Source organism: Geotrypetes seraphini, chromosome 2, assembly GCF_902459505.1.
Source record: "Geotrypetes seraphini chromosome 2, aGeoSer1.1, whole genome shotgun sequence".
NCBI lineage: Eukaryota > Metazoa > Chordata > Amphibia > Gymnophiona > Dermophiidae > Geotrypetes > Geotrypetes seraphini.
In genome coordinates this window covers 389,293,687-389,321,323 of record NC_047085.1, presented here as the reverse complement: position 1 = coordinate 389,321,323, position 27,637 = coordinate 389,293,687, and the positions used below count along the sequence as shown (strand labels likewise).

Here is a 27,637-nt window from a genome sequence, read left to right as displayed (position 1 = left end):
CACCACCATCATGGTGAAGGTTATGGGTGCTATCACCAACCCGAAGGGCAGCGCTGCAAACTGGGAATGCTACTCCAAAACATGGAACCTCAGGTACTTCCTATTGGCTGGAAAAAGAGGAATATGGAGATATGCCTCCATCAGATCCAAGGAGGCCAGGAACTTCCTGGAGCCACAGAAGCAATCACTGAACACACTGTCTCCATCCATAAGCACGGCACTCTCAGGGCCAAAGTAATCACCTTGAGATCCAAGATCAGCCTCCAATCATCTGAGCCACCCTCTGTAAAGATGAAGAATATTGAGTATCTGCCAGAGCTCAAGTCTTGCTCTGGAACGGGCTCCAGGGCCTCCATTCGAGCTGCTTTCTCTGAGCTTTCCATGGGGGAATCCAGAAAATAATTCACCACAAAATGATGAAAACCTAGCCTATAGCTAACCTGGAGGACCTCTAGGACCAAACAGTCCAAGGTGAGGGCCTGCCATTCCACCAGGAAGGCTGAGAGCCACCCCCTGAGCCATTAAAATGCAGGCAGATGTCTGGTGTCCAAAGTGCAACATTGCGGGCACCACTGGACTTGCTCCCAGCAGATGGATGGCACCAAGTACCTCCAAACCATGGTCCAGAAGACTGGGAGGAAGGCTGGACAGAGGAGACCCCAGAGAACTGACAGGAAAATCGGAAGGCACAAAAAAGGAGGCTGCACCTAATCCCTCGAGGCTCGGGACCTTTGGACAGGTAAAGACAAGGGCCAACGGTCCTGCACATTAGCCATGAGGTCATCCAGACCTTTGCCAAACAGAAGGTGTCCCTGGAAGGGCAATCTGCTCAAAGTTGCCTCTCAGGAGGAGGCACTGGACCACAGTCTGATCCACAGCATCCTATGTGCCAAAAAGGAAAAGGCAGAAAGTGTAGCAAAGACTAACAGGTCATACAGAACAGGTGCCATAGAGTCCACCCTTGAAATCGGAAACTCAAAGTCCCTGAGCACAAGGGTGTCAGGATCATGGCAGAGCTTAAAATTGCATGCGCTGGCTTCAAAACAGGAGGCCGTTTTAATTCCTGCAGCAGCCGAATCAAACAGGTGCTTGAGAATTAAATTCACGCTTTGAACGTGAACATCCTGCAGGATCCCTCCCTTGGCACTGGGGAGAAAAGTGCATGTGGTAACCTGTGCCACCGAATCCACCATCGGGGAAGAAAGATGCTGGTGAAAATAATCCGCCATAGAGCAGAGCCAAGACATAGCCCTAGCACATGCTAAGGGGTCTTCAGGCACCTTCCAAACATCAGTAAAAATCTGAACTAGGTCCGGATGACCAGAAAGACAGTGGAGTGTGGCCTCGGAGCACTCAGGAGGGAACATTCTGCAGAGACAGGTTACCCAGTCTCCAGCTTCAACTCCTGAAGGGTCTCAGGGAGCAAATCACCAGATGCGTGAGCTTGAAAAATCTATGTATAGTGGAGCCCCTCCCACCCCACCCCCCCTCTGATCTGGGGCTCCACCTGAATCCAGGTCCTGGAGATCCATGAGGACTGCAACATTTTCCATCTGCCTGTGAAAACCGAAACATTGTCATGGCATCCAGGACAACCATGGGCCAGTGTACTGACCAGGACCACAGTGGGGTAGGGGGGGTAGGAGAGAAGGCCCGTGTCCCGATAAGGAGGGGTCCCCATGACCGGCGATAACACCTGCAGAAGGGCAGCTGGCATGAATTTCTGAACCAAAAAGCCTGGTACATCATAGCATAAAATTCAGGGGGGGGGGAACCCATGAGCCGGGACAGGAGCCACCTCCTGCAGATCTGTTGGGGAACTCTAGCATGACTAGAATGAGTTTGCCGCCAAATCGAGTTTGTGTTTCCCAGGAGCATCAACTGCGCATTCCACAGGGCTCCTCCCATTGTCAAATGTTTAGGCACGTGGGCAGAAACAGCAGCAGGACCCCTTTCAGAGGCTGAAGGTATTAAGGCCAACCTAATTTTGCCACCTACCTTACCGCAGTGCTTGAGGAACACAGCTGCATGCCTGACCGGAATCCACCATAATTGGGACAAAAGTCCACCAAATCCTGCCCTGGGGAGTCCATCTGGGTGGGTTTCCTGCAAAAATGAAGCTTGCAGATGCTAAATATAACTTTTAAATAAGATTGTGAAAATCCAAGATGGCCGTCACGGGTGCTATTTATTAAATAAGTTAGCCCGGGAAAAGCACAGGGACTTACAAAAAACAGCACTTTTGTGATTTTAGAGGTGGGAGAAGCCAGGGCACACCCTCAAACCAACTTAAACACCAATTTAAAGACACCCCCCCCCCCAAATCGCTGATGCTGGCTGTCAGCCTTATACTCACTATGCTATGTCTGCCTTGAACTGCTTAGAGAGAAGCTGAAACTGCTTACAGGAAGATCCTCTGCCTCAACAAGCAAGCAAACTGGACTGCTGATCTTCTGACTGCCCTTCCTCCCCCAGCCCTACGCCCCCAGCCAGGGACCTCTACCACTCTGAGACACCTCATGAACATGGAGTAAACAGTTGGCCGCAATCCTGGGAAAACCGCCACAGAGCCACTCAGCCTGCACTCAATCCACCTGGGGTGAGTAAGCTCCTAAGGGAACAATCCCCAAGCCCTGACCTGAAGTGCAGGCTGTCCAGAGGGAGCACTGCCCTGCAGCCAACCCACCCTAGAAGCAGACAGCGTCAATTCTGCGTTCTCCCGCAGACAGAGCCGTCCCTACAGGGAACCTCTGCAGCACGAGGGCCAAAAACGAGATGGAAAGGACTAAATTAAAGAAAATAAACACAGGCAGAAAAGACAAGCTCCTAGAGTCTGGCTTGTAAGAAAAAAAAAACCTGATTTCCTGGGGGGGCCGATCCTGAGGTAAGAGGGGAGGAGCTCAAGACTCTGTGTTATGCTTCCTACAAGCTCTGACGAATATGGGGAAACAACCCAATAGTCCAGCAATAGAGTGGGATTGTACAAGACCTACTCATTTTTCTTTTCTATTGCAACACCAAAGACCACAGGTTCCCAAACATGTCATGGGGAAGAACTAAACAGTCAGGCTTTCAGAATAAGCATGAGATAGATTTGGAAACCATGAATATTCATCATTGATATCCTGAAAACCTGACAGGACAAGTTTGGGAGTCACTGCCATACACTCCGCTTGGTCTTAGGCTTTCCATCACAACTTTGCCTCACAGAAATGATAGTGTTCAAATCTTTTATTCCTTTTGCCTTCCATTACATACAAGATAGGAACAAACTACGGGGAACTCTTACTAAAGTGTTAGAAATATCTGCAATTAGCACACATTAGTTGCAGAAATTTATGCACGGTAATTGCATTAACTCTGCATTAATTGTTGGAGGCATGCCCAGCATCTTCCCATACAATTAATGGAGAGAAAAAGCATTTACCGCTAAGTAAGGTGCATGACAGATCATGCGAATGCACTTAACGCCACCTACTGAGGTTCAAAGATGCAAAGCCTGACATTTTATGGCCTTGGCAAAGAACATGGATGTATATGGTTAAATAAGCATTCTAATAATGAAAAGGCTTCATTTTTTCCCAGTGGAAAATCATTTAGGTCTTTTTTATTATACAATTAACAAAAAATAACAAACTCGAAAGCGATCTACACCAGTGTTTCCAAAGTTGGCCCTGGAGTACTCCCTTGCCAGTCAGGTTTTCATGATATGCACAATGAATATGCTTGAAAAAGATTTGCAGATCCAAGATGGCCGACGGTCTCTGAGGCTGAGCAGCACGCCGGAGGAGATTGCTTGGAAATTTTTCTTGGAGGGGAATTACTTACTTGAATATGCCGAAGAGGAGAGGTCGCAGCGCCGCTGGAGCCTCGCGGCGTTCTGAGGTGTCCTCTTTCGGCAATATCGAAGAACTCCTGCGTCGGATGCAGGATATCCCGGCAGCGTCGGCAACCCCGCTGGAGACGCCTCAGAGGGGCGGAAATGAGGTGATCTCCTTGGGGCTAGAGACAACGCTGAGCCCTGATGCTAGGGCACCTCCCCCACCTCCTCAGGTTACCAGCTCCCCACGAGTGGAGGAGCTACCGGAAGAAGGCAAGCACCTACCCTCGGAGGCTAGGAAGAACACGGAGAGGAGCAAGGAGATGGACTCCCTGAGTTTTCAGGTGAGTCCAAGAAGTACCGAGGACTTGGAAACATCAGGGATTACCCCAGTCCAGCAGAAGGATTGCCAGGAACAGCTAATTGGTGAGACTATTCAAGTTTCTAATGTTTCATATGTTATAGAAAAACCCAGAGAAGTAACACTGGATTCAATTTGGGACCTAGTTGCTGACCTAGCCAAGTCTGTTAAGCCCCAGCTTTTGCAGCTGGAAAATAAAATCATACTTCAAGAAACTGAGATAAAAAATATAAGGGTTGAAATTGACGAATCCAAGAATTCTATTGTGAATATACAACAAGAATTAAAAGCATCAAAACAGCTTAGTGATGCATTAGTAAAAGATAACACAAATTTACGCAGAAAAGTGGAAACTTTGGAGAACTTTTCTCGTAATAATAATCTCCGACTGATTAATTTTCCTAGGATAGCCTCGGTGACACCTAGGGATATGTTGAAACGCTATATGTTGGAGATTCTAGGTATTCCAGAGGATACATTACCACCACTTACTCAAGTATATTATTTGCCAGTGAAAGTTATTAAATCACCATCTAAACCACAGGAGGATAATCAACCACTTAATGTTTCAGCAATGCTGGAACTCTCAGACAGAAAAGCTGCATCTCCGGCAACATTGCTTCTTACTGTGGCTCTTGCACCAGATAAAAATTGGTTGCTTAGACTGTTCTTTAGAAATAAAATGAAAGAATTTCTTGGATATAAAATTTTAATGTTTCCAGATTTGGCACGGGACACTCAAAGAAGAAGGCGAGAATTTCTTTTGATGAAGCCAGGAGTTACATCTCTTGGAGGGACTTTCTTTCTACGGCACCCTTGTAAATGTGTAATACAATACCATATGAAAAAATATATATTCTTTGAGCCATTCCAGTTGACAGCCTTTCTGGCAGGAACTCGACTGGATGAAGGGAAACTAAAGTGAAGTGCAATTGAATAAATGATATCCTTTCTCAGCTAAAGGGATCTTGTTTTCCTGAATAATGATATCCTTCCTCAGTTAAGGGATTTTGTTTTCCTAATATTTGAATTGATATTTGTTAGCATTTGTTAATATGTCCGCCTTATCCTTCTTGGATCTAATTTAGAGGACTTGAGCTGAATTTAAGCTAAACATTTATTTTTATTTTATTTGATTATTATGTATTTTACCTATGAGTATTATTTTCCTGCTTTTCTTCAACTTTCTGTACAAGTGGATACTTGATTTATAAAATGTAAAAATTTGATAAATAAAAAAAAAAAAAAAAAAAAAAAGATTTGCATACAATGGAGGCAGTGAATGCAAATCAATCTAATACATATTCATTGTAGATATCCTGACTGGCAAGGACCAAATTGGGAAACACTGAACTAAACTATAAGGACAATTCTTTAAACTTCTTTAAGCGATTTACGTGCTTAAATGTTTTGAATACAAGCTAATACATACTTACATAACATTCATTAGAAAGAGGTTGTACACAGGAGAAAGCATGGGCAGGACATAGGCAGTCTCTCACTTGTGCATGTAACATACAGAATACTGTAAATTGTGAATTGTCCTATTGCACCTAGACATGTACACTTATACCAGCTCTGCAGTTTATTTTTATTTATGTTTAAATGTTTTTATTAATTTCCAGGGAGCAGGCAAATAACTTAAGCAAAACAAAGCAATACACTTACACTATAATATCAGTACTCCCTCCAAACTCCCCCCCAGCCCCTCCCCCAAAATAAACAAAAGAAATCCCAAGGACAGGAAACAAAAGAATACTCGTGTGATAAGTTCAGTAATCGACTTCTGGCAACAGGCGTAAGACTTGGCCAAATTCCCTCCCAAATCCAACAAAATCTGCGGCCAGGGACAATATCTAGGTCTGAAAAGTGCCGTCGCTCCAGAGAAGTATGTATGATCATCAGTGATCTCCATTGACTGTAAGTCGGGGGTTCACTGGCCAGCCACTGGGACAAAATTGCCTTCTTGCCAAGTAACATCACTCGAGCCACAAAAGCTGAAAGTCCTTTAGGTTTGGGAGAAGCAATAGTATAAAATCCAAAGAGTGCTCTGAGAGTCGGAGTCCACCGTCTACCCCAGAGAGAGGTGGTGTAGTGACCCAATCGCTGCCAGAATTGAAGAATACGCGGGCAAGACCAAAACATATGTCCCAGCGAGGCAAGAGCTTGAGTACATTTCAGGCAGTGATGTACCTGGGTGATACCCATCCGAAATGATCGCATGGGTGAAATATATAAGCGAAGAATAAACTTAAGTTGCAGTTCTCAGTATAGAACATTGGAGGACACTTTCCTCAAATTTTTCACCACTTGCTGTACCTGGCGGGTAATAAGCTCACATTGCAGGTCCTCTGCCCATGTTGCTGCCAATACAGTAAAATTGGGGCCTGGTTGACAGTCTCGAATACCCACATGATGAAAACGAAGAGGAATCCGTTGTTGTGCAGACAGACTAAACATCTCTGAAAGTGCCTCCTGACAGGTGTCCATCAGATGACAAGCAGGTAGGGAATGAACATAATGTCTAGCTTGTAAATATGCAAAAACATCTATGCCTGAAAGTCCAAATGTATGTTGCAAGGAAGCAAAAGAAGCCAACTGACCCCCTTCAATATACATTTGAAAAACAAACCATACACCAGATGTGGCCCACCTCTGAAAAGAAACAGATTGCATACCTGGTAAAATATCCCCATTTCCCTGAAGTGGGAGAAAAGGAGAAGTCTTAGGTGACAGTTTCAAACAACCACATACCCAACGCTATGTCCTTCTCGCAGGGGCAAATATGGGATAGTGTGCCGCTGCAGAGCGGAGGGCCGGTTTTGTAACATGCAGGAAATAACTAACATGATAAGGGGATAACAATTACAATTCTAGTTCAGTAACAGAGAAATAAGAAGTACCCCAAAACCAATCATTGATATGCCTCATTTGGCAGGCCATCGCATACCAATGAATTTTAACAATTCATAGCCCCCCTTATCTCTTGAAAGACAGAGCCTAACAAAAGTCATATGAAGCTTTTGCCCCCCCCCCAAACATATTGTTGTAGCCCTCTAGTAAGTTGAACCCTATGGGCAGATGACAGCAAGAGGGGAAGAACCTGAAAGCAGTATAGCCATTTAGGGAAAAGTACCACATTGTAGAGGGACACTCGTCCCACTATCGACAGAGGAAAAGTTTTCCAAAGCTGGAGGAGTTGCAAAGAGTCCAGATATAAATCGCTGTCCTCTCGCCCATTTAGTCAAATAAGCTAATAATTTTCCCGAAAGATTACTATATCGATGGTATTTAAATTTCTGTTAGAACAGCATCTTTGTCGTACGCTCATGTATATGGGAATTAAGAGCCGTTTCTATAGACAGTAAAGTTTCCTTCGACACTGGGGTCGAGCAAGCAATATAATGGCACTTTGCCGCCGCCATATCACGTTCAAGACGAAGAATGCCCCTAGACAATCGTCTATTGCAAGCAATAACATAAGCAATACAGTCCCCCCGTAATACTACTTTAGCTGTATTCCAAAATAATTCCGGCTCATTAAGATGCTGACCATTAAATTCCAAAAAATGTTCCCACTTTTGCTGTAGAAAATGCTGTGAAAATGGTCATCATGAAACAAATAACTAGGGAAACGCCAGCGAGAGGGACCTCGGACACCAAAACCTACATTTATGTCCACCCAGATTAATGCATGATCCGAAATAACCGAGGGTCCAATGGTAGCCACTTCAATATTCAAAAAAGATGATCTAGTAGTTAGTAAGTAGTCAATGCGAGAGAGCATGCCATGTGCTCGGGATCTATGTGTATAATCGTGCTCTTTTGCATGAAGCAAATGCCATGGATCAACCAAATCTAAGGTGGCACATAAATACGGAATGCCACGCAAACCTGACCCCCCAGATGAAACTCCTGGATTGGACCGATCACAAGTCTGGTCAAGGACCTGATTAAAATCCCCCACCAGATACACTGGATACACACTCCAACAGTAAAGTGGTAATATGCTCAAAGAAGGAATAATCATATACATTAGGTGCGTATACATTTAACAAATGAAAATAATATGTACCCACTGTAATATGAAGTAATAAAAACCGCCCTGCAGGTTCTGTCTCCAAAAGGCAGGTCTTACATGGCAAAGATTTGTGAATTAAGATAGCTACCCCCGCCTTTTTCTGGGGGGAGGAGGCCGCATACACCACCCCCACCCAGGATCTACACAATTTGGCATATTCAAGATCTGTCAGACGAGTTTCTTGTAAACAAACTATGTCTGAATTATGGTGTTTAAGCTAATTCAGGATTTTTGTTTACTTAATAGGGAATGTAATACCTAAGACATTCCAGGACATAATTTTTACTGTGTTCGCTAGGGACATGGGAACTGGATTAAAACCAAAACGTGTTGCAGCTTCACCATGGCAACAGAGCTATCCCAGGTTCCCAGCCACACCTGGGAAAGATAAAAAGAAAGAATGAAGCCAAGAACATAAGCAGTGCCTCTGCTGGGTCAGACCAGAGGTCTATCATGCCCAGCAGTCCACTCACGCGGCGGCCCATCAGGTCCTGAACCTGTATAGTAATTCTCTATCTATACCCTTCTATCCCCTTTTTCTTCAGAAAATCATCTAATCCCTTCTTGAACTCCAATTCCATACTCTGTCCTATTACACCCTCTGGAAGCGCATTCCAGGTGTCCACCACCCTTTGGGTAAAGAAGAGCTTCCTAGCATTGGTTCTGAATCTGTCCCCTCTTAATTTTTCCGAATGCCCTCTCGTTCTTGTAGTTTTCGAAAGTTTGCGTGACTTCTCCCCCACAACCAAATGCTACAATCAAGAATCTGCCTTGATCAGTGCTCCCATCCTCAGGAAGAAGAAAATTATAATCCAAAATCCCCCTATCTACTCCCCCCCACCCCCCTCCACCCTCCCAAAACCTCCCCCATCCCAATCCAGTCTCTCCCCCTATGCAAGACACAGCAACAGAACCTCACCCAAGTGGTCCCGCTGGTGTGTTAGGGCACAAAAGGATGCCTCCCCGGGCTCCGAGTCAACGATAATAACAGAGCAAAATAAAGCATAGAAACATGGTTATCTCACACAGTATAACAAGAATCCTAGAAAATATATAAAAAGTGCCAACATGAACCAGAAGACCAAAGTTATGGAAAGTATGGCTCGCCATACTGTAAAGCTTCTCAATCCAAAACCTTTTATGGCTGCCTCATTGCAATCAGCATAGCAGTATACAAACAAAAGTCAGAAAAATTTAGAATCGACTGCCACCTCAATTCGTAGGACTCTGAGGGTGCAGCAAGTGGGAGTTGAGATAGTTGGCAGCTTCCACAGATGAATCATAAGAGTGACACTGACCCTGATGGTGAAATCGTAATGTAGCTGGATAAATGAACATGAAGTGCATCTTCTTCTCCGCCAAAGGGGTAGAATAATTTCCGCTTTTCTGTTAATGCTGCGGAGTAGTCCTGGAAAATTTGAATCTCAGCATCCCCAAATTTTAATGCATCTTTTTGCAGTTTACACTGACATAGAATTTTCACTTTATGATTGTAGTTGAGCACTTTGGCTATGATCAGCCGTGGTCGAGATTCCCCCGTTCGCTCCTGTCCTATTCGGTGAGTGCGCTCAAGGCGTAGGAGATCCACTTCTCCCCGCATGGGAAAAGTATCCCGTAGCCAAATTTCCAGCGTGTTCAACAGGGCAGGGCCCACCACCATTTCAGGGAAACCCATAAATCTAAGATTAGATCTACGGGACCTGTTCTCCAAATCTTCCAAGCATTTCGCCTGCTGGCGAGTAAGGTCCTTTAATGCTTGGAAAGCGGTGGCCTGTGCCCCCTGAATGTCTTCTATGCCTGAAACCATGGTCTCCTGTGTCCGTTATTGTAGATTCCAATTTCAATAGCTGTCCCAAAAAGCGCTACAGCCTGCGTGATGTCACTCACTGCTGCCAAGGAGCTGACCACCATCTTGTCCTCCGCCGATTTTGGACGGTTGCGATCTTTTTTTCGTCGATCGAGACACCAAGTATTTTTCCATGCGCCAAACCTCCTTAACTGCAGAGCGGCCAAGGGCTCAATGCACTCTGCAACAGCAAGAAAAGTGCCAATTTGCGACTCGGGGCCCGGGAGCTCAGGCAAGGAATGTGTGCCTGGCTTACTGCATCGCGTGACTCCCTAGTAATAAATATTTTTATTTGCATTTATAACATATATATTTCATTCAATGAAATAAAAAGAAATCATAGTCCACATCAATGGGAAGAAGTAACTGAAATATTAAATTTAACAAATGATTTAAAATTAAAGGATTAGCCCCACCTCTATCATCCAAATTTACAAAATTTAACTAAATCCACACTTATTATCCCTCAACAGATACTTCTTTTGCAATCAGTAATCTTTCAAGCTGGATAGGTTCAAAATAAATATATTTCATGAAATTCAATGTTATCACACATTTACAGGGGAACTGAAGGAAAAAAAACTCCTCCTGTTACCCTGTCTTTTGATTTCAGAAACTCTTTACAATGCAGTTGTGTGGTCTTATTATCCAAATGGCACTCAATTTTTTATATATAAATGTTCTTGTGAAGATCACCAATCAAACTCTCACCAGGATCTATACCAAGCTCAGTATACAGTATATCTCAAACTCCTCACCTCCAATATATAATCCCCAGATCCTCAGAAGTACCACCTGGGCTCAAAAGTTTTCACTGCCCTAGGCTTTATGTACTACCTCCTCACTGGAGCCACTATTAATTTTTACTAATTTTTAAATTTTAAATTTTTATTTAACAATCATTCTAGCATATTTCAAGAGTACTTAGCTTTTAATTGTGGTCTTCTTTTCAGGGAAATAGGAGTCAACATGTTTCATCTACAGAAGGTTTTTTCAAGGCTTATCATCCCTTAGCAAGCTTTACACCGACATATCGGACCACTGAATCAACAAGCTTTACACCGACATATCAGACCACTGAATCAACATTCAGTGGTCCGATATGTCGGTGTAAAGCTTGCTACGGGATGATAAGCCTTGAAAAAACCTTATGTAGGTGAAACATGTTGGCTCCTATTTCCCTGAAAAGAAGACCACAATGAGCTTGATATATATCTTGGTGAGAGCTGTGTGGTCTTAGCCACATCCAGAAAAATCCAAACTGGCTGACCACAGAACTGAGCATCTTTCACTAGAAATATAATTTTAATATATTAATTTTCTCCTATGTCATCAAGAGGGTGACCTGAAGAGTTGCCCTTGTAGCAATATCCTCCTGAGAGGATTTTTTAAAAAAAATCATATTAATTGATTCTAAATTGGCAACCTCTTTTGACGTCTCCATGACGGCCCCAGTTTGAGAAACACATATCAACATTCTGAAATAACCAATTCATCAGAATTATCCAATTGTAATATCTCCTTTAAAAAAAATCTTTAAAACAGTATCTCAGAAGACAAAGATGTGGAAATTTAACATATACAATGTTTTTGACCAATATGATTTTCTAGAAATTCCATTTGTCTATGGATTATCAAATTGTCTTTAATAAAAGCTGAAAATGTTGATTGGTAATTTGTCTTGATAGAAGAAATTTGTGACAGTTTAGTGTCTATAGCACCAGTTTTAGAGTCTATGTCATGAAATTTGTCAACCGTCTGCTGAGAAAATTTGCAACGCTGTGGTATGGTAGATCTAATACACTCTTCAGTCCTAACCACCACTTGCCAGATATCTTTCAAAGTGATATCTTGAGGCTGATCAATAGTTTTAGACAGGTTAGGACAAGGCACAACTGATGGGATATCATAAACGGAATCTGTCTGTAATGAAGATAATCTAATCTAATATTTACGAGTCACTCTATACCTGTCTAGGTTCAAGGCGACATAGAATCAAAAAGATTAATACAAAGAAAGAAGAACATGGAGATGGAGTTGGCGGACAGAAAAGGGAGGAGGGGGTAGAGGGGAGGGGGGAACGGCAGGGGGCTAGAGAACATCTTTGAGGGAATAGGAACACAGAGAGAGGTGGATTGTTTTCAAGAATAGTGTTTGTGAATCCGTAGATATCTTGCTAGTAGAGTCAACATCATCTTGTGAAGATGGCCTGACAAGCCCAGCTGGAGTAAAAAGATTGGAAAGGGTGGATTTCCCACCTTCACTTAAGGAAGCACCAGAAAATGACAGTTCACTTGGAGCTGATGTAGGCAGCTTTATCTGAATATGTTTGTCCATAGCACCTATTAATTTTGGAGAACTTGTGTTTTTTAATCTTCGCCTTTCTTTTAACCATTGTAAAGAAATAAAATGAAGCAATACTTTAAAATGAATATCCAACCAGGATTCAGACTCCTTCCCGGCTCCTAAGGGGCTCCCAAGGGGCTAAGCAAGCTCCTTTAGGACACGCTCCAAGGCTGCGTGCCTCAGGCACTCCCAGCTTTTAAAGTTGTTCCGTCGCTGGCGTCTGATGTCATGTGCAACTGCCCACCAGAGCCCCAATATTTCTCTCTTCAAGGGGCAGTTCACAAATAAGCTGCCTCCTCCAGTACTTCTCGTGCACTCCTGGCTTTTAAATTTGTTCCGGCAGTGGCATCTGATGTCACATGCCACTTCCAACCAAAGCCCCAAATGAGCTGCCTCCTCTCACACCAGCTCTGCACTAATAGGTGGTTATGCTAGTATTCTATAACAGATTCTAGGTGCTTATTTGACTTATAGAATAGGCCCCTACAGTGCATCCTCCAGGTGCCTATTTGCAGGTGCCCAGTTACAGAATTGCCCACAATCTACTCTGGAAAAAGTTAGTGTGTGTCCATTTTCTGTACTGTTCCATACTATGCACTTAGGCCCAGATTCTATATTTGGCACTTTAAGTGTGCAAATTTGGGCATTGATGTGCCACTAACAAGAAATGAACAGCACTAATTGAAATTAGAATTTACGGACACAACTTTCTAAATGTATTCTATAAGGTAGCATGCATAAATTCTAATGCGCGTATCTCAAAAGGGAGCATAGCCAGGGTCGTGGTCATTCCTAAAAGTTAGGCATGCTGTTATAGAACTCGCCCAATCTGCGCACAACTTAGGTACATGCATTTAGGCCTGCTTTTCACTGACCTAAATGCCTGCATCTTACTGTTTGTCATGAGGTTGGGAGCTTAGTGTGATTCTATAAACCGCACCCAACTCCGGCAGCGGTTTATAGAATCGCGCTATGTCAAACTTTTCGGTGTCCATTTTTAATCCAACACATATAGAATTTGGACCTTAATGTGTGAATTAGCATGTGTCGGCATGGTATCTTTTAGCATAGCTGTGTACTAATTCACGCATTAAGCATTTAACACATGTTCATAAAAGGGCCACTAACTTTTCTTAGAACCAAAAAATATTACCTGTCCAGTTCCAACCTCTCCACAATAGACCACGTTGGATCCCATACATGTCAACAGTTCTTTAGCAGCAGCAAACTCTTGCTCCACTCCACCCACCATGAATGTAAGGTTCCCAGCCCGTGCAGCTCCAACTCCTGAATGAAAAATATTCAATGCAAGCTTGTTTTAATTTGATAAACTTTTCTTGGTTTGTTCTTAACTCCACAGAGCATTTATGTAACTAAGGTTCATACAATAGGAACATAAAACATTCATCTTTAATTCAAAATACAGTGTCAGCACAGGAAAAAAAATGATGCTCATACAACTAGACCTTACCGCTGCATTCGACTTGGTGGACCATAACATTCTACTACAAATCCTGGATACAATAGGTATCACAGATAAAGAATACACATGGTTTGAAGGATTCCTTAATCAAGAACCTACAGAGTAAAATCAGACAAACAAAAATCTGAACCTTGGTCAAACCCCTGCGGAGTTCCCCAAGGATCCCCTCTATCCCCGATTCTCTTCAATCTCTATACAGCCTCCTTCAGCTCTCACCTGGACAAACAAGGCATAACCTCCTACAGCTATGCCGATGACATTACCATTCTCATACCCTTTGATCAACCTGAACTCTCCATGACGAACACAATATACCAAACACTAAAATCAATAGCAACCTGGATGAAAGATCACAAACTGAAATTGAACCCAGATAAAACGAAATTCATCCTCCTAGAAAACAACAAAATACCAACCATAACCAACATTGAAATCAACGCAATCAACTACCCCATACAAACCACCCTAAAACTGCTAGGAATAACTATCGACAGATGCTACACCATGCAACCACAAATCAATAAAACAATACAAAAGTCATTCTTAGTCATGAGAAACTTAAGACAAGTTCGGAAATTCTTCGAGAAAACTCAATTCCAGCTCATAGTTCAGTTCTTAATACTAGGCCTACTTGACTACTGTAATATCCTCTACCTCCCATGCCCTACAACCATAACAAAACAACTACAAACTATCCAAAACACAGCACTAAGACTTATCTACTCATTAAAGAAACATGATCACATTACAGAAGCATATCTCCAATCGCACTGGCTTCCGATCCCAGCAAGAATACAATTTAAATTCCACTGCCTACTATTTAAGACTTTATACGGAGATAGTCCAAACTACCTGAATAACCGCCTTATCCACAACACCGCAACCAGACATAGGAAAACTCACACCCCATTCTCATACCTCCCAATTAAGGAGGTCAAACGGAAAAAACTATATGATGGCCTCCTGGCCACTCAAGCAGCCAAACTAGACAACCAAATCGCCAATCTACTGACAGCATCCCTCGACTACAAGACTTTTAGAAAAGAAATAAAGACCATAGTCTTCAAGAAAACTCAGAAAAAAGAAATAATACCGCAAGTCTCAAACTCCACCTCTCACTAAAGCCAACTACCCCAAACAAATAACCTTACCCATTTCTTACTCTTTTTGAAAATGACCAATTTTTTTTTTTTTTTGTAAGTTCTTGTTGTAATACATCTTGGATAATTCTTTTGTAATCCGCCTTGAACTGCAAGGTAATGGCGGAATAGAAATCCCTAATGTAATGTAATGTAATCTTTAATTACTGCCAAATACAGTATATACTCAAATATAAACCCATCCAATTATAAACCAAAGTACTCCCCCCCAACAAGGGAAAAAGATTAACTCTTAATATAAATCAAGATGAGAAATTTCTTACCATCAGAATTCCTATGCAGGCAATTGATTGTATTATTTTATCATGTTTTTATTTACTTTTGTCAATTGTTTACCTCTTGTCATTTTTATTTTACTATAGTAAACCACTTTGTTGCATCCTTTATTTGTACAACCAAGCAAATTAAACTTTATAGAAAATGTGCTTATACTTATGACAGAATTACTTACACCAGCCCTATAGCCAGTGTAAATGCTCATGCCTAGATGTTAGCCAAAATTTGTATAAATTACAGCAGTGTAGAAATTACACATGCACTTACAAGCTCCGCCTATTAGAGTAGTCCAAAAATAATTAACACATTTTGCTTATCCACAAGGCTAATTTTATTCCTTTATGCAAAAATGAAAAAAACAACCAAAATTTTACTTAAAATTTAGGGGTCACCCCATCTCGCTGTTTTTTAAAAACTACTGCCAACATTTAACAATATATTGTAATTCTTGTTCACTAAAAAAAAAAAAAAAAAAAAAATTAACAGTCTATGACATAAAAGCCGCCTTTGATACAGAAAGAAACTTCTTTCGGTGGCTGGCCACAAGCCAAAGAACAAATTGCTTCTGTTCTTCATCTTTTGTCAAAATATTGTATTTTTCAGTGAGGCTTAACTCTCATTCTGCTGTATCATTAGTAACAGTCAGTTTGGAATATTAAGCATAAAATTACTAAGGGATGCTGGTAAGTCTTTGGCTTTTCCTAGTTCACCTGTACTTTTAGCCTAATAATACTTTCATTACATCAAAGTTATGTCTGACCTTAATTTCACAATTGTAGCCTAATTAATATTTTTTGCATTATCTCAGATTGCTGAGATAAGGCCCTTTGGATGGATACCATCAGGAATGAACATCACGCAATTGAAAGAAGCTGTGGAAAACAGGGAAGCATGGCAAGAACTAGCCTACAAAGTATCCAAGGGTTGGATATGACAGAATGGATAGTACTAGTAATATTTTTTGTGATCTGAAGTGAAAATGGTGCTACACAATGGAGATTTCACTGCAAGAGTGCCGAGTAATGATGAAATATTTCCTAAAAGGAACAAGACCAAATTTATGATGATATGTCAGTTACGTTTGGGCACACGGCGAGATCTACGAATTAAATTTCCTGTCAGGCATCTCTTCCCCTTTCCCTTCCAGGGCCGGCGTTAAGATCAGCCGCGGTACTGCTACAAACGGCCGGCAAAAAGAAAGACAATCGGAACTATGCGGTGTAGAAGGATGGGATTTCTTCTAGGAAATGGTTTCTTTTTGAAGGATACCCCAAGGTTCTTCAATTTCCCCTATGCTTTTTAATATATCCATGAGTACACTGCAAAAAGTATGTTTACCAGTTGAAGCTGTTTATTATCTTATGCTGATGATATTTTTCTGTTAATCCCGCGGAATCTAAATATGGTAGCTATTTCAGCTAAGATTACAGATTGCATGAACAGTATCAGAGATTGATCTTTTACTAATAACTTGAAACTGAATGCAAATAAGATGAAGGTTCTCTGGTTTCATAACTCTTTACTTTCTATTCCTTCATCTAACAGTTTTCAATCAAGTTCTACTTTTCAAGTAGATAAAACATCTAAAGTCCTGGATAATCTTTTAGACTCCTCTCTTACATTTGAAGATTGGTGTTTATTTTTTGTTGAGACACTGATGAATAGTGCATTGCAGTAGTCCATGTGGGAAAAGATGAAAGCATAGAGAAGTTGGGTAAATCAGATTCCGAGAAGTAGTTCTTTATTTTTCATACGTATAAAGATTAACCACACATGATTCTAAAGCTGACTATATTAAAATTTCTTCTGCAGGAAAAACTGCTCTTCAGGTTGATTCCATCAGGGCACAAATATTGAATCTTGATGCAGATTGTTTATGTTTATTAAAATCTTTATATATCACATATACAGCCAAAAAGGATCAAAGCGGTTTACAATACAATTCAATGAAAATTATGAAAAAAAAAATCCATTTAGATAGAAAAAAGAAAAGAAGAAGAAATAACATTTTTAATACATATTATATAACATCCAAATTAATAAAATTAAATTAAAATTAGTTAATTAATAGAAATTAAAAATTATAAAAATGTATAAATGCAGATTGCAGTCCCAAATTCATATACTGTCAATTTGAAAAGGACAGTTACAAAAAAAATATGCCTTTAAATGTCTTTTGAAATTTTGAAAAGATTCTTCCTTTCTCAATTTTACAGGCAAGCTGTTCCATAATATGGTGACTAAATTTAAAAATGCACAATTTCTAGTCGAGGCAAGATGAACCTTTGAAATATGAGGTACAACTACTCTGTTATTGTTCAAAGATTTAATAAACGCCTAGGCACATAGAATAACACCAAATTAGAAAGATATAATGGTTGTAACTCAAACAATGCTCTATGTGCTAACATCAAAATCTTAAATTTGATCTTAAATTCCACTGATAACCAGTGGAATTTCAAATACAAAAGGAGTCACATGATCACGAATATGTGCATGGCCTAACAATCATATTTTGTACAGCTTGTAAGTGATTTAATTACTCTGCTGTTATTCCTGCATATACTAAATTGCCATAATCCAACTTAGATAGTACAAAAGCATGAGTTAAGGCATGTAACGTGTCTTGGATGTAGTTAATGCTATTACATAAATAACTTCAGACTGATCACACAATCTGGGGTATCAAAGGCAGCTTTAATAGTACAGAATAAGGGTACTTTGTTTGGTCTGCCTGTAATTATGGCAGGAGAGCTTATTAAACTTGCCTTAGTGACAATAATCAATCAAGACAAAAATAATGAATCCAAGACAAAACTACTCTGGCTTGGCCCAAATCTAGCTCACCTACCCACCTCAATCCCACTGTCCTCTGGCTCCACTCTACAGCTCAAATTCTCCAGCAAGATCTTGGGCGTCATCATTGATTCTACACTGTCCTTCAATGACCACCTCAACTCCCTGGTAAAAAAATGCTACTTCAGCCTTCACATGCTGAGGAAAGTAAGATCCTGCTTCCACCAAAATCATTTTGCCGTTCTCGTCCAATCCATCATCCTCTCCAGACTGGACTACTGCAATTCTATTTTCTTAAGCCTAACGAAGAAAAACCTTCACAGACTCCAACGGATCCAAAATGCCGCAGCCAAGCTTATCTTTGCAAAAAGCAAATTCGATCACGTCTCACCGCTCCTTTCCAAGCTTCATTGGCTCCCGATAATTCCCAGAGTTCACTTCAAATGCATCTGCCTAACTTTCAAGATCCTCCACGGCATCCTCCCTCCATTAATTCCACTTTCTTGGAATTCCTCAAATCTTAATTCCACCAGACCTACCCAAAAATCGAAATTATCCTTCCCTTCATTAAAAGGCATTTCCCACCCAGGAAAACTGGGGATTTCCCTCCCCTTCAGATTCATCGAGCTCTGGAACAACCTTACCTCCCCTCTTCGAAACCTGAGTGCTCTCCAACCCTTCCGTAAACATCTGAAAACCTGGCTTTTCTCCAAAACCTAACATTCCCCCCTCTTCTGACTTCCCAGCCCCCTAACATTCTTCTCTCCTCTGATCTCTTCTAGCCCTTCCTTGGAGTTCCTTTCTCATTACAATTCCTGTAAACCGTGCCGAGCTCCACAACTATGGAGATGGTGCGGTATACAAACCCAAGGTTTAGTTTAGTTTAGTTTAGATTTTCACAAGCTAGTGTTCCTGTAGAGCAAGGGTGTCAAAGTCTGTCTTTGAGGGCTGCAATCCAGTCGGGTTTTCAGGATTTCCCCAATGAAAATGCATGAGATCTATTTGCATGCACTGCTTTCATTGTATGCTAATAGATCTCATGCATATTCATTGGGGAAATCCTGAAAACCCGACTGGATTGTGGCCCTCAAGGACTGACTTTTGACACATGTGTTGTAGAGCTTAAGGCTGTTGTACATCTTCTGATAAAAAAATAGGGCTTAGGATAATTCATTACCAAATGGGAATCCAGATCCACCGGGATCTGTACTGGGACTATTGCTATTTAACATATTTATATATGATCTAGAAATGGGAATGCTGAGTAAGGTGATTAAATTTGTAGATGACAGAAAACTATTCAAAGATGCTAAAATGCATGCAGACTGTGAAAAATTGCAGGAAGACTTTAGGAAACTGAAAGACGGGGCATCCAAATGGCAGATTAAATTTAATGTGGACAAATGTAAAGTGATGCACATTAGGAAAATTAAAACAAATCATAGTTACCTGATAAGTTCCTCCCCTTAGGAGTCAGCACCCATTAAAAAAAAAGGCTAGGTGTTATCATAGAAACTACACCGACATCTTTTACCTAGTATGCTGTGGCACCCATAAAAGAAAACAGAATACTAGGAATTATTAGGAAATGGATAGAAAATAAGACAAAGAATATTACAATGCCTCTGTATCACCTTGAGTACTGTGTGCAATTCCGGTCACCATGTATCTGAAAAAAGATGTGGGGGGTCATTTTCGAACATTTTCAATAGGACATCTAAGTCCAAATTTGGACATTTCCCACAAGATGTCCAAAATCGGAAATGGAGAAACATCCATTTTCAATAGGGAAATCCAAATTTTTTTTTTTTTTAATCACCTACTTGGACATCTTGGCCACTCAAAAATCTAGATTACCAGGATGTCTAACTTTATTCACCATTTTCAACCACAAAAATGTCCCAAGTTAGAAAAGTCCAAATTAGCACCATTTAGACGTCGGAGGGGCCAGCATTCTAATGGACTGGCCACATAGACATGCCAACAGAGCAGTAGGACACCATATACCCCTTATAATTTATGTAAGCCCTCCAAAATTCCCCAAACCTACTATACCCACCTGCCTACCATCCCAATATCCCTTATAACTGCAGGTGGCACCTACATATGACAATGTAATAGGGTTTTGGTGGGCTCATACTTTCCACCATAAATGTTGTGGTTAGCATGATTTATAATCTAATAATGCCCTAAGCGCGCATGCGCACTCCCACCTGCGTGTTCCCATTTTCCGTGCACTGTATGGCACCGCAGGTAGGAGTGCGCATGCGCAAGAATCCCCCGAGGCAGATGTCGGCTGCGGCGGCTGCAGGTCACGGCGAAAGATGGCTGAAGCCTGGCTTCCCAAAAGCAAGAGGACGCATCTGGCTTCCCAAAAGCAAGAGGAATAGCCATTTATAGCTGCAGCTGTCATAGAGCCTGGAATGTACTATCACGTTTGCCTCTTAGGGGGGGTGGGAGAGGGGTAAGTCACCATTGGGGGTTTAAGGGGGGGGTCATGTCTTTATCCCTACAGCAGTTTGGCCATTATCACAAATTAAAAGCCTGCCCTAGATGAACTGCAGTTTTGCCCCAAAAACATCTACCTGCCACTTTATGCCATTTTAGAAACTGAGCCCCATAATAACAACCAGTCCTTAGGATAAATAGTTGGGTTTTCCATTCTCAGACTAGCCATATTGCTCAATTATCTATAAGTGTAGTCTTCTAGAGAATATTGTAATCACATCATATGTCATATTGTATTAATAATTGGGAGGAGGGTAGGAGAAAATGAGTGTTTTATGTATTATTTGTGTAGTTAATAGTGCGTTTTATGCAATATTTTATGTTCAATTAATTGTATTGCACTGTCAAAGTTTGGAAAAAGGTAGAAATAGGGAAGGTAAAAGGGGAAATGAGAGCCTGATTATGGGTAGGTAAAAGGAAGGGAGAGGAGTTACTGCTGGACAGGGGGAGCAGGGAAGGGGTACTACTGGAGAGGGGGGAGGTAAAAGGAAGGGAGAAGGGCTACTGCTGGACAGGGGGAGCAGGGAAGGGGTACTGCTGGACATGGGAGGTAAAAGGAAGGGAGAAGAAACAGAAAGACAGACAGGGGGCCAGGGAGAGAAAGAGAAAGAGAAAGAGAAAGAAAGAAAGAAAGAAAGAAAGAAAGAAAGAAAGAAAGAAAGAAAGAAAGAAAGAAAGAAGGCAGGGAGAAAGAAAGAAAGAAAGGGGGCAGGGAGAAAGAAAGACAGACAGAAAGAAAGAAACGCCTCAGCGCCCCATTGTGCTAAAAATCTACACATCTATTCTAGCACTCGTTAATGTAACGGGCTTAAACACTAGTAATAACTTTGTTCTTCTATACTGCCATAGTCGAAAGATTTCTAGGCGGTTCACATTCGAAGAAGGCTGGACAATCAGCGAAATACAGGATGTAAGAAGAGAGGGTTACATAAGAATTAGGTAAAGGAACTGAAAAAAAAAACAAACAAACAGCGAAATTACATCGAGGTAGAGAGAGGGAGAATATATCATCTGGAGGTTTCTGTTTAGGAGATGAATTTGTCAAACTGAATGGTTTTGATTGATTTTCGGAATGCGCCGTAGGTCAAACTGGCTCTGTTTATGTAGTTGTCCAGCCAGTTCTGCTGTCTGCCTACTTGGAACTTGAAAGTCCTGTCCAGAAAGGATTTGTATTTGCAGCCTGTGATTTTTGGGTAACTATGTTTCGGTTTCTGGTTGGTCTTATGGGGTTGTGAAATATGAAGTGTGGTAGCAGGTAGGAAGGCGCTAGACCCCAGACCTGCTTGAAACAAATGCAGGTGAATTTGAACAGAATGCGCGCCTCCATTGGCAGCCAGTGCAATTTTTTGTAGTAAGGGGTAATGTGGTCATTTTTCCTCAATCCGAAGATCAGACAAACTTCTGTGTTTTGCACTATTTTTAATTTTTGTACCGTTTTTTTTGGGATACCTAGGTAAACAATGTTGCAGTAGTCCAGCGTTGATAGGATCAGGGACTGCACCAGTAGCCTAAAAGACATAGTGTTGAAGTATTTTTTTGATGGTCCTTAGTTTCCAGAGTATACAAAAGCATTTCTTCATCACTAAGTTCATGTGGTCTACCATGGTTAGGTGTGTGTCCAGTGTGATACCCAGTATTTTTATGGTTTTGGAGATTTGGTAGTCGTGGCCGTTTAATTTTAATGATGTTCTGGTAATTTTGTCCTTGGGGCTTGCCAAGAAGACTTGTTTTTTCTGTGTTTAGCTTCAGTTTGAAGTTGGTTGTCCATTTTTCAATTTCGGTCATTATGTGAGAAAGGTTATTTATTGTTTCGTTATATCATTTAGGAGGATCAGGATGGATATATCATCTGCATATGGTGGTTTAAGCTTAAATTTTTTAATAGATGGCTTAAGGATGAGATCTAGATATTGAATAGTGTGGGAGATAGTGGGGAGCCTTGGGGAACCCCTGAGGGGTTTTTCCATGGTTTGGAGTATTTTCCTTCTCTGACTACTCGGTATGATCTGTTGGTTAGGAATTCCTGGAACCATTTCTTTACCTTTCCCGTGAGGCCCATTGTGTCTAGGCATAGTAGCATAATTTTGTGGTCTACTAGATCGAACGCACTGCTAAGGTCAAGTTGCAAAATCGGGGCACTTTTACCTTTGCTGAAAAGATCGTATAGGTGATTTAGGATGGAAGCTATAACTGTTTCCGTGCTGTATACTTTTCTGAATCCTGATTGATGTTCGCTAAGGATGGGTCTGGCTCCTTCTGGTTCACTAGCTCAGCTACTTAAGACACTTGTCTGTTGTTCTACTAGGTTTTCCAATACCAGGTGCTGCTGTTTTAGAAACAGGTATGCACTGTTTCATTCAGATATTTGGGGGGTGGGAGGGGTCAGGGATCACTGGGTGGAGTCATACCTTATACATCCAGTGCTCATCTGGTCAGTTTGGGTACCGTTTTGGCACTTAGATGCTTCTAAAATAGGTCTAGGTCAAAACATCTAAGTTCGGTTGAGGACGTCTTATGAAAGGTTCAATTATCGCTGCAAGACATCCAAGACTTAGCTGACACAAAGCCCACCCAAAACATACCTCTAACACGTCCCTTCAAAAGTCGATGGGACAAACAGGTGGCGGTGCTACAGAGTTATGCATAAAGGATGGGTACACCAGGGAGGGAGGGTTCTTGAGTGGGCAGACTTGTTGGGCCGCCGGCCCTCTTCTGCTGTCTTATTCTATGTTTCTATGTTTCTTTATGACTTGATGTCCTGGAGAGCGATCGTTCTGCAAGACGTCTAAAATATTTGTTTCGAAAATCGGCGGTATTTTGGATTTTTATAGACAATGTAGTTGGTAATGTGGAAGACCATGGAAAAGGGTATTGCAATAGTCAAGTCAGGAGACTACTAAACCATGCACTAACAGGCAAAGTGACTAGATTAAAAAGTGAACGGGCAGCCCTGATCTGTCTGAAAGTAAAAAATGACTTCTGCATAACAGTAGAGATCTGTTGAGAAAAGGAAAAATCAAACAGCAGCCAGCATGGTTGAATGAGGTGAAGGAAGCTATTAGAGCTAAAAGATAATCCTTCAAAAAGTGGAAGAAGGATCCTATTGAAAATAATTGTAAACAACACATGGAATGTCAAGTCAAATGCAAAGCGCTAATAAGGAAGGTGAAGAGATGATGCAAGGCTGAGTGGTGGCTCTTCACCTCAGCTCCTGACTCTCGCCGACTAAGTATTACTATATCTATGGTCTTTTCTAAGCCATCAAATTCACCTATTTAAGGTGGCAAATTTCAGCACTTCAATGACATTATTTCATGGATGAATAATTGTTGGATCACCATAAAGTTATTATCAAGTTCATGCAATTATTTCACATTAACCTAATTCTGTGTCTTTTTAATTGAAGTATTTACATTTTCATGGAAGGAAAGTTTTAACTTACAAGAGCAATTTTCACAAATTGAGGTCTTCTTACATTTATGCATTTATTTGTTTTAATCACTCCATCTTGTTCCTTTTCCACTTTTATTTTTGTATTTTTTCAAATTTTAGTGTTTGTAGATATATTAATTTAAAATGTCAATTTGTTATATTTTTTAGTTTATAATTGTCCCCTGAGGAAGGCGACAGTGTTGCCGAAACTTGGATCCTAGTCGGGGCTACTTTTGTTTTGCACTTTAAGGATTCACCATTGAACTTTGGTACAAACTATTAATAAAGCATTTGTAACTGCAGGTTGGTCTTGACATCGCCAGTGCCTCTTTTTTAGTTTGTTCTTTTCTATCTAAACTAGCATAAGAACATACCTTTTGATACTGGAACATTGGCAGCTTCATATTTAGAGAGGTGGAGGGTCCTTTGGCTCCAGTCTCTGCGGTATGCTGATAAAAACTCCGAGGCCGAGCAGAGAGAAGCGCAGAGAGGATCCTATTAAGATGGCAGCGACACCACCTCCAACTCCAATAGTTACTCTGCAAAACGAGGCTGTTAAAGAACTTACAAAAAAATCGCTCAGCAGTAATAAATAACCATTTGTCGAAATTGCAGGCGATAGTGAAGGACATTAAAGAAGGGTTAGAGTGCCAGGAAGTCGCCTCACCCAAGCGGAGCAACGGCTTTCACAAACAGAAGATAGGTCGGCTGCCATGAAAGTGCAGATCCGAGAATTGGAGGTGCGATGTCAGGTGCTGCACTCTCTTCTGGAGGACCAAGAGAATAGAGGCAGGAGAAACAATATTTGGTTGGTGGGGCTGCCGGAAACCATAAAGGACTCCGAGTTGAAATCCATAATGGAATCCTGGATACCGGAGGCGGTTGGTCTCCAGGCGCCGAACACATATGTGCAGATGGTGTGGATCCATCAAGTAGGCTCCAAAAAGGACAGTGCCGCACGTTCTAGACCTGTGGTTGCCTGCATTTTCAACTTTGCAGATAAGGAGAACATAATGGCCCTGTATAAGAAGAAGGGGTGGTTGGACTACAACGGCACTCCATTGCTGCTGTTCACTGATTACTCTGTCAAAGCTGCTGCAAAGAGGAGAGCTCTGGCACCATATTGTTCTGAGCAGAGCAATAAAGAGGCTTGTTTTATGATGCAATACCTGGATAAAGTCAAGATCTCACGGATCAGGGCCCTAGGCTGTGCAACACAGGCTAAATGGCTAACAAAAAAGCAGTTGAATAAAATTGAGTCTTCAGTAATTTTTATATTCTTATGCATGATTTTAACACACAGTTGTTATTTGGGGCTACTATGAACTAACCACTACTTTTTTTTTGTTTTATTAAAAGAGATGGACAATTTAGCAAATAACATTAAAAAAGCAGAGAGCAGGAGGATTGCACACCGCCGGCCCTTCTCTTCATGGAGTTGCGGCAGCCAGAAATCACCAAAGGTAGGATTTCAATTTAGTGATCAAAATCTGTCTGCTGCAGTATATTTGTCTATTTTTCTAGGGGGCTGGATTCAGAGGCACAATTTGGTTCAGAATATTTTTTTCTTGGCTTTTCTTCCTCTAAATCTAAGATGCGTCTTATGGAGTGAAAAATATGGTAACTTGTCTTGAGCTACTGAGGAAAAACATAGTAACATAGTAGATGACGGCAGATAAAGACCCAAATGGTCCATCCAGTCTGCCCAACCTGATTCAATTTAAATTTTTCAAATTTTTTCTTCTTAGCTATTTCTGGGCAAGAATCCAAAGCTCTATCCGGTACTGTGCTTGGGTTCCAACTGCCGAAATCTCCATCAAAACCTACTCCCAGCCCATCTACACCCTCTCCAGCCCATCCTCCCCCAAACATTCCTATACAGACCATGCAAATCTGCCCAGTACTGGTCTTAGTTCAATATTTAATATTATTTTCTGATTCTAGATCCTCTGAGTTCATCCCATGCTTCTTTGAACTCAGTCACCAGTATCCTCTCCACCATCTCTCTCAGGAGCGCATTCCAGGCATCCACCACCCTCTCCGTAAAGTAGAATTTCCTAACATTGCTCTTGAATCTACCACCCCTCAACCTCAAATTATGTCCTCTGGTTTTACCATTTTTCTTTTTCTGGAAAAGATTTTGTTCTACGTTAATACCCTTCAAGTATATGAACGTCTGAATCATATCTCCCCTGTGCCTCCTTTCCTCTAGGGTATACATATTCAGGGCTTCCAGTCTCTCCTCATACATCTTCTAGCACAAGCCTCCTATCATTTTCGTCGCCCTCCTCTGGACCGCTTCAAGTCTTCTTACATCCTTCACCAGATATGGTCTCCAAAACTGAACACAATACTCCAAGTGGGGCCTCACCAATGACCTGTACAGGGGCCTCAACACCTTCTTCCTTCTACTGGTTACGCTTCTCTTTATATAACCCAGCATCCTTCTGGCAGCAGCCAACACCTTGTCACATGAGTTGTTTTTTTTCCCCTGTTTTGGGAAGGTGAGAGAGCACTTTTCTTATAAAGTAGTAATGACCAATGGTGTTTGATTCCTTCTAACCTTCATGCACATTCTTCGATTTATAAATCTTCAATTAAGAGGAGGAAAGGTTTTCAAGAGAGTCAATTTAGATCCACAAATGAGTAAGGTTGATTTTAGCAATATAATAATTGTAGACTCTGTTAGGACATTGGCAAACTAATATAACATACACCAGTTTTTCCCTAGTCAGTCTTAGATTACACCCTAGCCAGTCAGGATTTCAGGATATCCAAAATGAATATGCATGAGAGATTTGCATATAACAGGGGCAGTGGATGCAAATCAAGTTCATACAGCGTCGGCGCCGGACTCCCTTAACAGGAAGGGAGCCAGCGGCGCGAAGAACTAAGCTAGACCACGTGGAGGCAGGCAGAGCAGGCGGTAGCTGAGGAGGAGAGAGCTGGGAGAGAGGTAGGCAAGCAGGAGGAAGCAGGACACGGTGGAATCGAGGAGCGGGTAGCGGCGAGAGTTAGCTCCGCCCACCCGCACCGCGTCATCACCAGCGTCGGCGCCGGACTCCCTTAACAGGAAGGGAGCCAGCGGCGCGAAGAACTAAGCTAGACCGCGTGGAGGCAGGCAGAGCAGGCGGTAGCTGAGGAGGAGAGAGCTGGGAGAGAGGTAGGCAAGCAGGAGGAAGCAGGACACGGTGGGAACGAGGAGCGGGTAGCGGCGAGAGTTAGCTCCGCCCACCCGCACCGCGTCATCACCAGCGTCGGCGCCGGACTCCCTTAACAGGAAGGGAGCCAGCGGCGCGAAGAACTAAGCTAGACCGCGTGGAGGCAGGCAGAGCAGGCGGTAGCTGAGGAGGAGAGAGCTGGGAGAGAGGTAGGCAAGCAGGAGGAAGCAGGACACGGTGGGAACGAGGAGCGGGTAGCGGCGAGAGTTAGTTCCGCCCACCCGCACCGCGTCATCACCAGCGTCGGCGCCGGACTCCCTTAACAGGAAGGGAGCCAGCGGCGCGAAGAACTAAGCTAGACCGCGTG

The 27,637-nt window shown here is 41.9% G+C and overlaps 1 protein-coding gene across 1 annotated transcript in view; it reads right to left on the bottom strand.

Moving 5' to 3' along the window:
- HIBADH (3-hydroxyisobutyrate dehydrogenase) overlaps positions 1-27,637 on the bottom strand; it is a 217,175-nt gene that overhangs the window by 91,110 nt on the left and 98,428 nt on the right. The window contains exon 5 of the mRNA XM_033930772.1: positions 13,608-13,741. Within this exon, the coding sequence (XP_033786663.1) occupies positions 13,608-13,741 (134 nt within the window). The remainder of the gene's footprint in view (positions 1-13,607; positions 13,742-27,637) is intronic.